The sequence below is a fragment of the Camelus ferus genome, chromosome 4 (genome assembly GCF_009834535.1).
Source record: "Camelus ferus isolate YT-003-E chromosome 4, BCGSAC_Cfer_1.0, whole genome shotgun sequence".
In the NCBI taxonomy this organism is placed as follows: Eukaryota; Metazoa; Chordata; class Mammalia; order Artiodactyla; family Camelidae; genus Camelus; species Camelus ferus.
Window position 1 is genome coordinate 54,343,782 of NC_045699.1, and position 16,102 is coordinate 54,359,883.

Below are 16,102 nucleotides of genomic sequence, written 5' to 3' on the forward strand. Positions count from 1 at the left end.
CTAATTTGGTGCAGCCACTATGGAGGACAGTATGAAGATTCCTTAAAATACTAAAAATAGAGTTACCATATGATCCAGCAATCCCACCCCTGGGCATATATCCAGATAAAACTTTAATTCAAAAAGATACATGCACCCCAATGTTCATAGCAGCGCTGTTTACAATAGCCAAGACATGGAAGCAACGTAAACGTCCACTGACAGATGATTGGATAAAGAAGATGTGGTATACATATACAATGGAATACTACTCAGCCATAAAAAAGAATGAAATAATACTATTTGCAGCAACATGGATGGACCTAGAGGTCATCAAACCAAGTGAAGCAATCAGAAAGAGAAAGACAAATACCATGTGATATCACTTATATGTAGAATCTAAAAAATGAACAAATGAACTTATTTACAAAACAGAAACAGACTCACAGACGTAAAAAACAAACTTATGGTTACCAAAGGGGAAGAGGGGAGGGATAAAATAGGAGTTTGTGATTTGCAAATAGAAACTGCTATATATAAAATAGATAAGCAACAAGGTCCTATTGTAGAGCATGGGGAACTACATTCAATATCTTATAATAACATATAATGAAAAAGAATATGAAAAAGAATGTATATATGTATTACTGAATCACTTTGCTGTACACCGGAAATGAACACAGCATTGTAAATCAATAATACTTCAATAAAAATTATACCCAATGGGGGAAAAAAGAATAAAGAAGCTATTTACACACACGTGCGTGCGCACACAAAGGTATAATTCATATGGACTATAAAGTATCTACGAAAGACTTGAAACTAAAACTCTCCTGTTTTGCTCATTTGACTTGGCACTAGCAGGCTAGCAACGTTAACTATTCAGTGTAATTAATAACAATTTTACATCCAAACTCTATATGATGTAAAGTATCCTTTCAAAAACCATTCGTGATGTTTGAACTAATCAATGTCTTCTCTTCCTATTTAAAATTCTTTCTGTGGACTTTGCAATTTCTGTTAAAAACAATACAAAACCAGCACTTTCCTTTTTTGCCAACTGGTGGCAAGCTCAAGGCCAAGTAATCAGTTGAATAAAAGCGAAGTTACCTAAATGGAAGTGCTGATCAAAATTTAGCAATGAGGAATGAGTAGAACTGTAAGATTCTCTACTTTGTATGATGATGTTGAGGGATGAATGAGTGCATGGCGGGCCAGAGCAGTGTGACTCCAGGAAACCTAGTTTACTTGTCCTTTTTTTTTTAAATTGAAGTATAGTTGATTTACAATGTTGTGTTAGTTTCTGGTGTACAGGACAGTGATTCAGTGATATACATATATATATATATATATGTGTGTGTGTATATATATACACACATATATATATTCTTTCTCATGATAGGTTATTACAAGCTATTGAATGTAGTTCCCTGTGCCCTACAGTAGGACTTTGTTGTTTATCTATTCTGTATATAGTAGTTTGTACCTACTTGTCCTTTTCACCAAAGCTCTTAAGCTAACTCTTCAGACTCTTACTTAGTTCTGTGAGATTGGAAAACTACGTACCAGTTTAGCTGTCAGGACACTCAACTATGAACCCAAAAGCTGGTTTATTTATTTTACACTGGATGGACATTGCAGGGGGCTTAACACATGTTATCACTCCATTTAGGTAACTACTTTCAAAGCCTGAATATAATCAAAATTATAACTAGTGGCCTTGAAGTCAGAACCAGGAAGGATGATCTTAATGTCTTATGGCATTAAGATCAGATAACTGATTCCTAACAGAGATATGTCTTGCTGAGCAAGCTTAACATTCAAGTTGGCTGGACAGGCAGCTGGGCTAAGCTGAGTGGGCACCCTGTTGATTGTTTTATACCTGATCACTCAGGTTCTCAGTTTTCAGACGGAATGCCTTCCTTTTATTCCCCTCAAGATATATATAGCATTGGTTCTGCAGCAGCATTAAACAGAGAGTTACAATCCAGTCATGACTGAGATGACATTCTGATTCCTTAATAGAAAAAGCTCACTGGGTCCCCATCTGCAAGTTGACTTCCCATAATTTAATTCTCAAAATGCCACCTTACTTCTTGGTATAACCTCTGTAAAACCTGGCTCTCTGGTGATCCAGATTCAGCATGAAGTCATGTTCAGAGAAACACAGTCTAGTAGACAGAAGTCCAGTATCCTTACTGGCATCTTTTGGAGAACATCGAAGGGGATTTATTTCAGAAGCCACAGTAAAATATCTGAAGATTCTCTCTCTGGTCTTTTGGCCTTAATATCTCTCAGCCCCTTTATTTTTAAATTCTTGAACTTCAAAACTGTCCCCGTGCCCTTTCAGTTCTTTTTCCTTCTTCCCTTCTCTTTTTCCCTCCATCTTCACTTTCTCCCCATCTCTAGCATACCTGCTTTCCAAGTGCAGACTACTTAGAACAGTCTGGTTGGGGGTTGGGGGAGTGGGGTCCCCACCACTCTGCTTCTTTCTCTGGTTCTGCATTGCCAAAGCCTAGGAACCAGCTGGCCCAAAGTCACTTACAGGCCCGTGTGATGGGCCAGGACACATGACTGCCTCGAGCTCACGATGGAAGGAGCCAACACAAAGGTATTTGGATAAAAGTCAAATTTTGCTTTATCTAGGAATAGGAGGAGGAGAGGTTGCAGCATTTCGATTTTACCATATTTTCTTTTTTTCTTCTTTGATCTCTATTCTGGGATATCTCAATGGCAATAGTGCCTTGAGTAGGTCTTCTGGTCCCTTCCCACTGCTGGGACCTGGGGCTCTAGGGATCAGCCCAAGTTAAAATGAGCCTCAGCAGAGGAAACGAAACACCGTATCTCTGCTTCTCACAGCCTTCCCTGCTCAGCCTCTTCCCACTCTCAGTGTTTCTCACAGACTCAGAGGGACCCCTCCCCCAGCCCCCCCCCCCCCCGCCGCATTTCACAAAGCCTGGGTTGCAGCACAGGCAGCAGGAGAGAAGAGGGAGTCTGCTTGAAGCAGCATAAGGGTGGACATGGGCTTCCTCACTGCTTTAAATGCCTGTATTGCCATCATACTTACTACCCACCTTTGAACAGGGTGTGCTCTGTTCTGTAGGGGGCTCCTTACTGCACTAAGAGTTTGGAGTTTCATGATGTTGCAATACTTCCAGAAAATGCTTGCCAGGAAAATTCATAATTTACAGAAAGATGATGAAAGTGGCCTGTGAGGCCTCCCAGACTGGAGGGATCTGGAAATCTTCCCAGTGGATTGAGATCACTTCGTTCCAGATGTCTCTGGAGGCATATTCCCCCTGAATAGTTTGCTACTGTCAGCTCATTATGCTTTCCCTGGAATTTCTACTTCCCTCAGCCTTTCTCCCCAGAGTGAGCGTTCCATCATTCTTTCTCAGAATTAGCTTTTTCAACTCTTTTCTTATGTGAAAGGCAGTGAGAGTCCATTCCATATTGGCTAGTGTCTTCAATAGAAAGACACTTCTGGTTTTATGAGTCTACGGCTAAGGTGTTTTCAGTGATATATTTCACTGCTATTGAAATCATGAATGCAAATTCATAATGCATTTGAGTGAGGGATACGGACAAACAGAAACATAATGGTAGGAGAACAAGGATCTCATTCAGAGATACTCGCTGAGCGTCAGTTACATGTCTTCACCATGCAACACTCTAGACTTTGGAGATGCATGAGCCAAGATCCTTGTCCTCAAGGAGCCCATAGTTTGGTAGAGGGAGAAGATGTGTAAACAGTTAAGTACACAAAGTACTAAAGTCCTCAAGGTACGAATGTAGAAAGATCCACAGCCCACGAGGGGAAGAAAGAAGGAAGAAGTGATGAATTCTGTTTGGAAGGAGCAGAAAAGGCTTCTGTTTTTGTCAGAACTGTTTGAGTTGTGAGGGACAGAAACACAACTCAAACTAGCATAAGCAAAAGGGAGATTTATTAGTGTACGTAGTTTAGGAAGCCCATGGATGGTTCTGGCTTCTTGCATAACTAGATCTGGGACTCAAACAACGCCATTAGGATCCTCCTTTCTCTGTCTTCCAGCTTGCTTCTCTCTGCTTGTTAACCTTTCTCCAGCATGGGTGCATTTCTTCCACGTGGCTTGGGAAAATTGCCACGCAGGTAGACACCAACCCAACTTAACCTTAGTGAGAAGGGAGCTTTTCGCTCCCAGCATTCACGTGTCTATTCCTAGAAATGTCTCTTCTTGGTTCTACTTTGGTCATTTAGCTGCTCCTTGGATCAATCCCAATTGCAAAAAGGTAAGGTAGTATGATTGGCCTAACCTGTATCACACTCAAGTCCTGATGGCAGGGATGAGCTGGGCTGCACATGACTAACCATGACGGCATCCCCACCAGTGCCATTAACAGTGATGGTAGGTGGGTTCTCTGAAGGAAGGAAGACCAGCAGGTGTTCACTCTAGCTTCGTTGATATTTAAGCCCTGTTGTCAAAGAGGAAAAGTTTTTGGTCAGATGAAGAAGTGAGGGAAATCCCTTATTGTTAGGGGAAGCAATAAAGCAAAACCAGGAAGACATGAACCCACTCGGCAGATTGAGAAACTGCAGATCATGTGTTGAGGCTGGAACATATGGTTGGGGAGGTCATGGCTTGGGATGCACCTGTGAGATAGAGAGAGGCCTCGTTGGCCATGGTCAGGAACTTGCTGTTTGCCCTGGAGGCAAAGAGAGACATTCTGGGATTTTAGGCAAAGGATGGAAGTAGCCAGATTTCCGTTTTAGAATATCACTGTGGCAGCCAAGCAGAAGGTAACTTGCTCAGAGCCAAGACTCAGAGGCAGGGAGACTGGTGAGGAAGCCACTTCAGGAATCCAGACGGAAAGGGGATATAAACCGTTAAGTGCTGTCGAGTGCTGAAGACACTGCTGTAGGGGAGTCTGCATGTGCAGGTGGGGAGAGAAAGGCAGGAGTATTAAGGTTGTAATAAGTGCGACAGTGGGGAGCCAAAGACGTGGAAAGTGACAAGCAGAATCAACAGGACTTGGTCTTTCAAGACAGTGGAGTGTCTAGCATGAATCAGGTTTCCGCCTTGGGTCATGTCCTATGCTGAGCTGAGGAATGCAGAAGGAACAGACATGGGAGTAGACGTGCAGGATTGCCGAGATGATGACTCAAGGGTTCAGTCTGAGGGACTGGATATGAACAACTGGCAGCTGGATATGGGAACCTGGAGCTCCAGGGAGAGGTCAAGGTTGAAAATATAGATCTGCTGGTTACCAGTACGGATAGGTATTGTATCAGTCATATAGCTGAAGAGAGTGAAGGAAATCATGTAGGCTAAATGTGTGGAATGAGAAGAGGGCCCAAGAGCTAGTGATTTTGCCCTGATTAAGGGAAGGAAAAGTCTGGGAAGCAGCAGGCTAGCCAGGTGAGGAGCTCAGCTCAGACCAAGCAAGCCCAAGGAAGCACATGCCAGGAACTCAATGGTGCCCCTCTCGAGCTTGCTGTACTATGACTCTGCACACAGGCTGATTGCACATCTCACCTCTTGTCTGGTTAGAGTGACTTCAAGACCTAACTCCGTCACTGCAGAAGGAGATTCAACTATCATAGCATCCCATAAGAGCCATGGATACCAAAGGGTCTTTGTAACAGGGCTGAGCCTGGAGTCCTCATTAGATACAGATGAGAACATGCTGATACTGCTGCCTGGTTGCATATGTTAACCACTCTTTGGTTTCAAGTTTTAACCCAATAAGGAATTCTCTCGGGGTAGAGATGCATACAGAACAAACGGGAAAGGTGCTTTCCCGCTATAGCCCAGTCCTGCTCCAGTGCTCTCTGGTCTGTGTGGCTCAAAGCCAAGGTACCATAGGTCCTGTTAGTCCTGAGCCTCGTCGATTCTATTTGTATTTGTCCTTTTCTTTCCAGTCAGATTGGAACAGCTCTGAGCTAGGATAGGCTTGTTACTTCATCCGTCACCACCGCACCCTAGGGGGAGCGTAGCATCCTCCTAATATACTTCACTGTCTTTTCATCGAGAGGTCAGCAAACTATGACCATGGACTAAATCTGGGCCACCACCTGTGTTTGTCAGTAAAGGTTCATTAGAACATAGACACACTCACTTATTTATAGATTGTCTACAGCTGTGTTTATACTGCAATGGCAGTATTGAGTAGTCGCAACAGACACTGTATGTCCCACAAAACCTAAAATGTTTGCTGTCTGGCCATTTATAGAAGTAGCCCAACTTCTGTTCATCCATCCTATATACGAGAACCAGATTAATGTTCCTAAAATGCCATTTCACATATTACTCTCTTGCTTAGAACCCTACAATGCTGCTACATTGTCCGTATAATAAAATCCAAACTTCTTGGCCTGGCAGCCAAGGCCTTCAATGAACTAGTCTTAGTCAATCTTTTGAATCACTGATCTCTATTTCTAAAGGCAAGCCCTGCACCTCAGTTTTATTTCCCTCCTCATCGTCCCTGGAATCTGCAGTGTATTTCTGCCCTCGCTCACACAGTTCCATTTGCCTGGAATGTGCTGCCCATTCATCTGTGTCTACCATTCCTCTGTATCCTTAGTTAGTCCCTTAAAGAACTAACGTAAAACCTGCATCTTTCATGATCGCATCTGTTCACAGTGACCACCAATGAGGCTACTCATGTAAAGGTTCACTGCCTGTACCATCTGGTGATGTTTCTTCTGTTCAAAACATGGTTCACCAATATGATGGTGGACAACTTGCAGAGTGAGGACTCTGTCTATGAACAAAGGCACGGATGTGGGAAAGCCTAGGAAAGATTTTCAAATGACCAGGTCAGGGATTAGAACACTGCCTTAGCCCATTCAGGCTTCTTTAACAAAATACCATAGACTAGGTGGTTTATAAACAACAGAAGCTTATTTCTCACATCTCCGGAAGATGGAGGTCTAAGATCAAGGCGCCCGCTGACTTGGTGTCTAGTGAGTGGGGGCTGGTTCACAGGCAGCTGTCTTCTTAGTGTGTCCTCACATGGCAAGGGGTAGAACTCTCTGGGATCTCTTTATAAAAGCTCTGATCTCACTCATGAGCTCCATCCTCATGACTCAGTCACCTCCCAAAGTTCGCACCTCCTGGCACCATCGTCACCTTGGGGATTAGGTTTCAGCATGAATTTTGGGGGAGGACACAAGCATTCAGTCTGTAGCACACAAAGTGCTCAGTTAGTATTTATGGAAGTATTGAGTCATCAGCACCTTGGACCCAGGACACTATGTTTGGGTTCTGGATTTAAATGTAGGACAACTACATACCTTGATAGCCAGTGGGAATTAACAATAAAGTCCAGTAAATATGCTCTTGAGAAACCCTGTAATATAGAGATACTGACTGGTTCTGGAGGCCCTTGCCATATCATGTGGTACCTCTGAGATACTGGACTTCCTCATGGGGCCTCACTTCCCCCATCTACCACCATATATTTTGTGTTCTTGGACAGCCTCTGGGATTAAACAGCAGCAGTGGTGCACCATTGTTTGGAGTTTTTTGGTAAATGGTTAAGTTCCTAAAATGTTCTGAGACCTCACTTTGGCAGGGAGGTTATAACCCCTGACTTGGATGTTATGCCCCAGTGGCTTGAGGTTATAAGTTACTATTTCTTTTATTAAATTAAAAAAACATTTAAATTGAAGTGTAGTTGATTTACAATGTTGTGTCAGTTTCAAGTGTACAGCAAAATGATTCAGCTATACACATATACATGTACATATATACCTATTGGTTTTTTTTTTTTTTTAGTTTTTTTGGGGGGAGGAGGGATAATTAGGCTTATTTGTTTATTTATTTTTTTAATGGAGGTACTGGGGATTGAACCCAGGACCTTGTGTGAGCTAAGCGTGCACTCTTCCACTGACCTGTACCCTCCCCGCTATGTATCTATCCTTTTTCAGATTCTTTTCCATTATAGGTTATTACAGGATGTTGAATATAGTTCCCTGTGTGTGTAGGTCTTTGTTGTTTATCTGTTTTATATACAGTAGTGGTACGAGCTACTATTGCTTAGAACTCCTTGGATTACACAGAATAACTTGGTTGTAACATAGATTATTATGCCATGTTGATCTGAATAGCAGTGGGACAAGCACATCCCCAGAAACATAGCAACTGCATAAAATAAGAGCTTCCCTTAACACAGAGCAGAGCAACCAGACTTTTGTATTATTGTCTTCTCCAGGACTCGGCTGTTGTAGTGTAAAAATGCCACTATGTCTTGTCTAACAAGTTTTTCCCCGCAGATGTGAGTAAAGGAAAAGAACCCAGTGCAGTAAATGTCTCAGTGAACCACCCCCATATGTACTCTGGAAACTGAATGTTGAGGAAGTAAGCTATCATAAGGGCAGACCCCTCTATTCTTCAATTAATCGTATTTAGATGATGTTTATTGTCTGTATTTGAGATGTGTAGAGAAGAAAAGTATGAAGTGTACACTCCAGTGGAAAAGTTATGCTCTGAATACAAGGAAAATACATTCCTTTAAAACCAGTTTCTGGGCATTACCTAGAAGTAAACAGGTGACAAGAAGTGTAATGGCAAATATTGATTGAGCATGTACTGTGTGCTGGGCTATTGTCCTAGGTCCTTTACATCCATCATCTCATTTAATCCATGCCCCAGCCATACGGTTTAGGTACAATTATTATCATCTCTTTATGTGAGAGAAGACTTAGACCCAGGAAGGTAAAAGCAATGATAAAGATGGAAGTTGGACCCAGGCAGACCAACCCCAGACTTCATATTTACCATAACCTCAGTGAGCCCCACCCGCATGAAAGGCTCCCCCGAAGACTAGCTTCAGCAAAGATCATCCATTTAGTTTGCATTGTTTGCTCGGTCCATCTAAGATGGTTTGCCCTACAGTTTGAAATTGCATTGAATTCTTTGCATAGATGATTTCCATAACAGAACTCTCATTGCAGCATTTCCCACTGTTTTATCCTATCATCTTTGCAGTTTATAACAACCTCTGTCTTCACAACTGAGATATTTTTATTCTTTGTCTCAAAATTAACACAGCACAGAAGATGACTCTGTGCTTGTGTGCATGCATGCGTGCATGTGTGTGTGTGTGTGTGTGTGTGTGTGTGTGTGTGGAGAAACTGCCTTTTCTTCTGGATTAAATTGTTGCAGCTTGGCTGAGTGAGGAGAATTTCTCCCACTCACCGAGCCCACAGCAGACATGTTAGGAGGATGCCGCTGCTTACAACACACCCAGACACGGAGGGGCAGGTGACCCAGGGTGTGTGTCCAGCATCCCTGGAAGGGTCTCTCCAGATGTGTGCTGCTGCTGCTTCCTGCCTTCCAATTCCCGGAGCCAACACCCACCCACTCTTACAGCCTCTCTCTCTTTATTTTCAAGGAAAAAAGAAAGAGGCAGACGGAAATAGAAGGCAAGCGACAAGAGCTTGACGAGCAGATACTTCTGCTGCAGCATTCCAAGGTAAGCGGCTGATCCCAGGAACCTGTTCCATTATTAGACATGCAGCTCACACTCCAGAGAGCTGGGCAGAGCCCGCCCTGGGGTGAAGGCGCCGCCGAGGACTGAACCAGCCCTTTTTCATTCAGTCAGGGAACCATCTCTTGGCTTCTCTTGTGAATTTCTCAAATTCAGGGCATTGTTACAGCATTCCACTTTCTGCCAGCATGATAAGATTATCGTGTGAATGTGGACGGCTTTGGAGGGGGGGCGGTGTGCTGGTGAACTTTGGTGGTTATATATAGAATTGAAGGAGAATTTCCACATGGTGGGTGAGGCAGTGTTCCCGGCTGTGTCTCTAATGCATAGGGGCCATGTGTGTGTGTGTGTGTGTGTGTGTGTGTGTGTGTGTGTGTGTGTGTGTGCTCAGAGGTTCCCAAAGATACATTTAACATAGTGCTCTTTATTCAATTAAAAATACTAATCTTTTCTTTCTTATTATGGAGAAAAGGGAGACAAGAGTAGTGTGATCTGATACAGTGTTGTGCATTTCAGATTATTCATGCGTTTTATTTCTACTGTAACAATTCTGAAAGTGTTCCATTAGAATGAGCAGTTGGTCAGAAGACAGTACTGAAATGATTTGACTTGGTTGGTTTCCACTGCACCGAGAGAGAGAGAGAGAGACAGAGAGAGATTCTTATTTATTTATTTTTCTTTAAAACATAATGCACTTAAGCATTATAATTGATCACCACCCAGGAGAGAGCTCTGTCACTGTCACCAGAACCCCACTGGTTGCAGAATGTTGCTGTCTGTAGGCTCAGAGAATAGTGCAGCCAGTGGCCAGCTGCCTGCCTTTCACCACTCCCGGGCTTTTTTAGGAAAACCTTCTCCTGCTCACCCCCAAGTTGCCATGACATTGCACATACAGAACTGCACTTCTCAGAGGGCTGGTTGGAAAGATGGGGCTGACTTGCAGGGTGCTGCCAAGTGTGGATTCTTCAGATTTTTTTTTTTAAGTAGGATGAACCCTTATGGTTGCATTTCCCATTCTTATCTAGAAGGCAGGATTGTGCTAAATGAACCCTCAGAATGAACTCAGCAGCAAGCGAGCTCCTGATTTCAAGTAGCAGCGTGACCTAAATCTGCTTAGCGTGTATATCAGTTTACCATTAACTTTAACCAGAGAAAGGTGTTTCAAAGGAAGAAAGGCAGAATGATACTGAGAACATTGCCTGTTTCTCTCTGCTCATCGTGTAAATCCATTTCTGGACTTTTCTTTGTAGGAACTCACATCTATCCCATAGGCTGCTACCCTTTCCTTCCCACATTCCTGAGGGAGGATTGAGGACTAAAGTTAGGATCCTTTACTTATAGACAAGAGGGCTTAAACACGCCTAATAGAATGGAGTGAATTGTTCAAGGTCAATCTGGACAGAGCTGGATCTCTGGCTCAGAGTACAGTCAACTCATTCGTTATAAGAGACCAGAATGTGCTAAAAACCTCAGCAAATTCTTGCTTAAAGGTGAACTTTTTAATAAGAAGACTGAAAGGAGGAGAGGCTGTTTTTGACAAGACAGACTCTCTCCTCTTTCAGCTCACTGTGATTCTTTGCTTTTGCATTCCTTGAATCAAAAGCCAGGCAGTAAACACATGTCAAAAGCTCAAATTTCTTTTGTCCCACTTCTCATCATTATGGGTGTCAAATAAGATACCAAAGACTCATTCATTGCTGCTGTCTAGCCTAGTGGTTCAACTTTTCATTTTTCACCTGTCCATTTTCCATCCATCCTTTCATCCATCCATCTATCCAGTCAACAGAAACAACAGTAAAAATGACTTACTTAGTATTGCAAGGGAGAGGCAGTGAGATTCCTTCAAAGACTTAGAAACAAGGGAATAAGATAGGTCTTCATGATTATCCTAGTAAAATTCTCACACAGTTGATGAGACTGACTAACAAAGGGAACACGCAGTGCTTTCCCCAAGGTAACCTTGCTATAACCTGGGGCGAACAGACTGGAAACAATGGCAGTTTAACAAGTGGAGACCAATGTGTTGTAGTTTTCTCTCTCTGGGGAAGACCTGTGTAGACAGAAAGAGGGTGGACCACTCACCTTGAAAAAGGAAGAAGGAAAGCTCGGCAGTGCCAAAGGTGGTATACTGGGTGCTCCCCTGGAGAGAGACCCCAGCTCTTGGAGGTGCCGAGTTTCTATGCTCTGGTGAGGTGGGAGCTGCAGTAAGGTGTACAGGCATCGGGTGAAACTTCCCTTATGACTCTGCCTCTTTTTGTTCTGAGTCCATCCTCTCCAAATTAATTGAGTTATTTTAATATGAGGAAGGTGGTGCCTGACTGAGAGATATGATCACTTCAGGCACCAGAAGAGAATATGTTCTACTTTAAATCAGTTAACCGTTGACTGACCTTGAATAGCGTAAGTCATCTTCCCTGTGATCATTCAGTTTTGAGCTTGGCAGCCTCGCCCCTGGATGGTGATAAATTCATTGAGGTTGTAGTTCCCCCGTGAGCCCTTGGTGGAGACCCAGCCAGCTTCCTCCTGCCAGCATAGCAGCCGTGTCCACCCTTAATAATAGTCATCATTTTTTTTTGGAACGCCTAATATGTGCCTGGTACTTTAAATACATCCCCCTAGTAATGACCACAAAGTGGGTCTTATTCTCCTTGTCTTACAGGTAAGGAAACAAACTAGTGAGGTTCAGTAAGTTGCCCAAGAACATAGAGGCTATAAATGGGGGAGCCCAACTGAACCCCAGGACTGTCTTCATAACCATGCTTTCTCCAGGACACTGTTTTCTTCCAGTGGAATAATTTGTCTAGAGAGATACCAGTGACCATCATCACTGTCTCTTTTACTCTAAGCAGATTTTCATGAACTCCAGAAAGTTTGGACCAGATGCAGATGGGCCACAGCGACTATTGGTAGTTCCTTGAAGTGGAAAATATTAAGAAACATGTCAGTAACTACCATTTATTTCACCATTTTTCAAAATCCCAGATGTGCTCTAAAAACAAAAATTATTCTCTGTGCAACGTTAAATGGAAAAGCATTGGAATTTGATTTCATATTTATTAAGATATAATTCTCATTACCAGATAGTCTACAGACACTTACTCTCATACAGTGAGATGTGAATTATTCAGAAAGATTTACTGGTCCCTTGTCAAAGCAAATAAAGAGAATGCAAGGCCATCATTTTGATATTTATATGTTTGATTAATATACTTGCTAATTGCAATATTTAGGGCTATACAGTAAGTCCACAAAATGAAATATCGTTACTTTTTACATGGATGATAAGCAAATTCTTTAAGGCAACGAAGGACCAAAGTATGAAATGCTGAAGTATTAGCTGCTACACCCCGGGGATTAGGAAACCTCCGGGTACTTTGCAGTCTTGGCCAAGTTAAAGTTAGATTTCTTTTGACAAGATCCTTAACTATATTGAATATCTAATATTTGTGATGTAAGAATTTCCAAGAAATGCTCACATATGGGACCAGTAAGCAATTATAAGCTGTATTATTTTTGCTGATTATAAAAGGAAGGAATGTCCGATCATTGCAGTAGTGAAATTCAAAAGCACAGGAAAATCTAAAGAAAAAAATACCAGTTGTCTACTCGCCACCCAGATATAACCCAATATATTTTTATAGGTCAAGACATGTAACCCTTTCCGCAGGCCTCATCAGCCTGTGAGTAAAATGAAATTGCATTAACATTAGTATCCAAAATACATCAGCCTGCATCTCTTTTTTGATTTTTATATATGGGTTCTTTTAAATTCTCACACAAAAGTTCATAATTTTTACGACGTGACATCTAACATTCATTTACTTTATGATTTCTGACCTTGATTTGTCCTTGGAAAGAACATCTCCATCTCAGATCTATGATGTTTCTTATTTTTCAATCGTTTTAGGATTAAAATCTAGAATTTGTTTTCCTTCAAGGTATAAGATAAGAGTAACTACTTTTTACTGACAGCGAGCTGGTTGCCTCACCATGATTTACTGATTAATTCATCCTTTCCCCCCGCTGATTTAAATGTCTTCTTTATCATATACATATTTCTTACTTACACTCAAGTCCACCATCCGTGGGTTCTTTTTATTCCATTAACCTTCCATTGCTATGCCAATGCCATTTGAATCTAACCCCTCTAGCTTTTTAATATATTATAATATTTCATAAGGTAGGAGTCATCATTATTCTTCTTTTGAAAAAATTGTCTCGGCTTTTTATTACATGGAAACAATTATTTATTTTTATCGTTTTTAATAATTGACTTGTGATGCTGTGAGTTTAAAACAATAAATCAAGTACTGTATTATACCAGACAGACCAAATCCTTTTGCCTCTTGGTTGAATTGCCAGAGATTTGTCTATTTCATTGGTCAGTTCAAGGCCCCAGCAAAAGTAGGCTCTCGGTATGTGTTGCCACACAAATCCCTCTGGGATGGTCACATTTATAAAGGTTTGTATGAGAGTCAGCATGGTCAGAATCCAGGAGGTAATACCACATCTTCAGTATATGAGCTGCCTTTGAATTATTTATTCATGAACAGGAACCCTGACTTTCCTTCTAATCCAAGCTATGAAAATTGTCAGTATAGTTTAGAAACTACAGCCTTTTCGCTCCAGAAGACTGAATGAAAAGGAAAAATCAAACACTGAATTGTGACCCTGTGAGATATTTATTGTCAACCCACCAAGGTCATTTGCTGAATAGCCCAAAGGTCCCAAAGGAGACTTGCTTGCAAAGACATTATAGTGTCTCTCACTATTGTCAACCGTTGGAACTAATTTTAGACTTTTCCCAGTTATTACTCTCTGTGAAAAGTCAAGTTCAAATTTTAAAATACTGACCAGACAGGTATCGGAGCGTAAAGGAACTTGAAGTCTCATCCTTTTCCCCATCACGTCTCCCCTGGACCTGAAAACAGAGACTGAGTGGAAGTTAAGAAGGGATTTCTTCTATCAGAAGTCTTGGGTCAGCTTCTGTATGGACTGACTCATATAACAAAACTGCAAAACCAAACCAAGATCTCACTGGGAGTCAGTGGGGAGGAAGGAAAGTGATCAGAAGGAGAGGAAGCGGAATGGGTGAGACAGACACAGCCATTGCCTCCCCACCCATGTGTGAGCTGTTTCTTATTAGAAGATGGAGTTGAGCCAGATTCCCAACATCACCCACTAACACAGCCTAGGTCAGCTTTACCCAGATTACAGGTGAATGAAAGATTTGGAGCAAGAAGTAAAATCACAACGGTGTAAGAAGAAGTCACAGGTAAATAAGTCTTAGACTGAAGAAGTCTTATCTGATCATGACACCAAAGACAGAACTATACAGTAAAAAAAAAAAAATTACTAGATATGACTTTATAAAAATAACAATCAGGAAAAAATTAGAGGCTTACTAGCCTTGATTCACCCCCTACTTCCCACTCTCCCCCACCCCAAACACTCCTCACTGCTTACCTGGATCCCCTTGAAAGGTTGCTTAACCTCACTTACCTTATCTATAGATTAAAAAGGTGTGATTAATTGTGTTGCACACTTTAAATATATACAGGTTTATTTGTCAAGTATACCCCCAATGCAGCTGAGGGGAAAAAAAGGTTCAGTTAGAGTATCTTGACAGTCACCAAACTCTGTCCCATTTCCCAGCTATTACATTTGTCAGTCCCTCTACCTCAGATGTCCTTCCTTGGGTCTCAGCTCTCAGCTCAAATGTTCAAGAACTCAGACAGACCTTTCCCACCTAAAGTGTCCTCCCTCGGTCCCTGCTGGTCACATCGTCCTGCCTACCCCTGCCATGCACGTGTCATAGTCTGAAGTTCTCTTGCATCCTTGTTCATTGGGTTGAAGGCTTGATGAGAGTGGGAGCTTGCCTGTCTTCCTGAGTGGTGTCTTCAGGACCTGCTGGCAGAGTGACCGGCACATAGGGACTAGGTGGGGACCCCGCTGCGTCTGAGATGGGGACACAGGAGGAGAGACAGGTCTGCGAGAGGATCTGCAGTTCCATTTACTAGCCAGTGGGAAAGCTTGTGTATTTTCCAGGCATTTGGACAGTCACAGGTCCTCATGCATTGCTACTCAAATCGTGTTCCTCGATCTGGCAGCATAACCGGCTTGTTAAAATTCAGATTCCCAGGCCCTATCCATGACTCATAGAAGCAACATACTTGGAAGTGGGGCCCCGGAATCTGTGTTTTAACAAGTTCGCCCCTTGCATAAGGGCATCCTTATGCAGACTAAAGCTTGAAAGCCCTGTTCTAGTTTTGTTTCCCGAAGCTGGACCGGCCCGCAGAGCAAGAACCAGATTTACTTCAGGAGCTCTCTCCATCCGGCCTTTCAGGAGTCCTCTCAGGGCTCCGTGTGTCCACTGCCAGCTCCCCGTCTGCTCTTTCTTTGTCTTGAATCTTCACACTTGTTTCCAAATGACAAATGCAAGCTTAGACAAAAAAAAATGACATTTTTTTTTCTTGGATGTATGTTATTTGGACAATAACGGCTGAAAAAAGAAAACCTTTTAGTTTTCATCTTCACTTCTGCCAAGCTCTGCTTGTCACTAAATTCTGAAACACTCCGGTGGCCAATGGGAGCCAGAGCAGTCCAGGGAGGGAGATGCTTTTGGTGAGCATGCGCGATCAGCATGCACAGG

The 16,102-nt window shown here is 42.4% G+C and overlaps 1 protein-coding gene across 5 annotated transcripts in view; it reads left to right on the forward strand.

The window, feature by feature from the left end:
* The window catches only part of PALM2AKAP2 (PALM2 and AKAP2 fusion), a 425,013-nt gene that overhangs the window by 172,462 nt on the left and 236,449 nt on the right, over positions 1-16,102 (forward strand). For all 5 annotated transcript variants that reach the window (XM_032478148.1, XM_032478149.1, XM_032478150.1 and 2 more), the window contains exon 3: positions 9,355-9,435. In XM_032478148.1, coding sequence (XP_032334039.1) covers positions 9,355-9,435 — 81 coding nt within the window. The remainder of the gene's footprint in view (positions 1-9,354; positions 9,436-16,102) is intronic.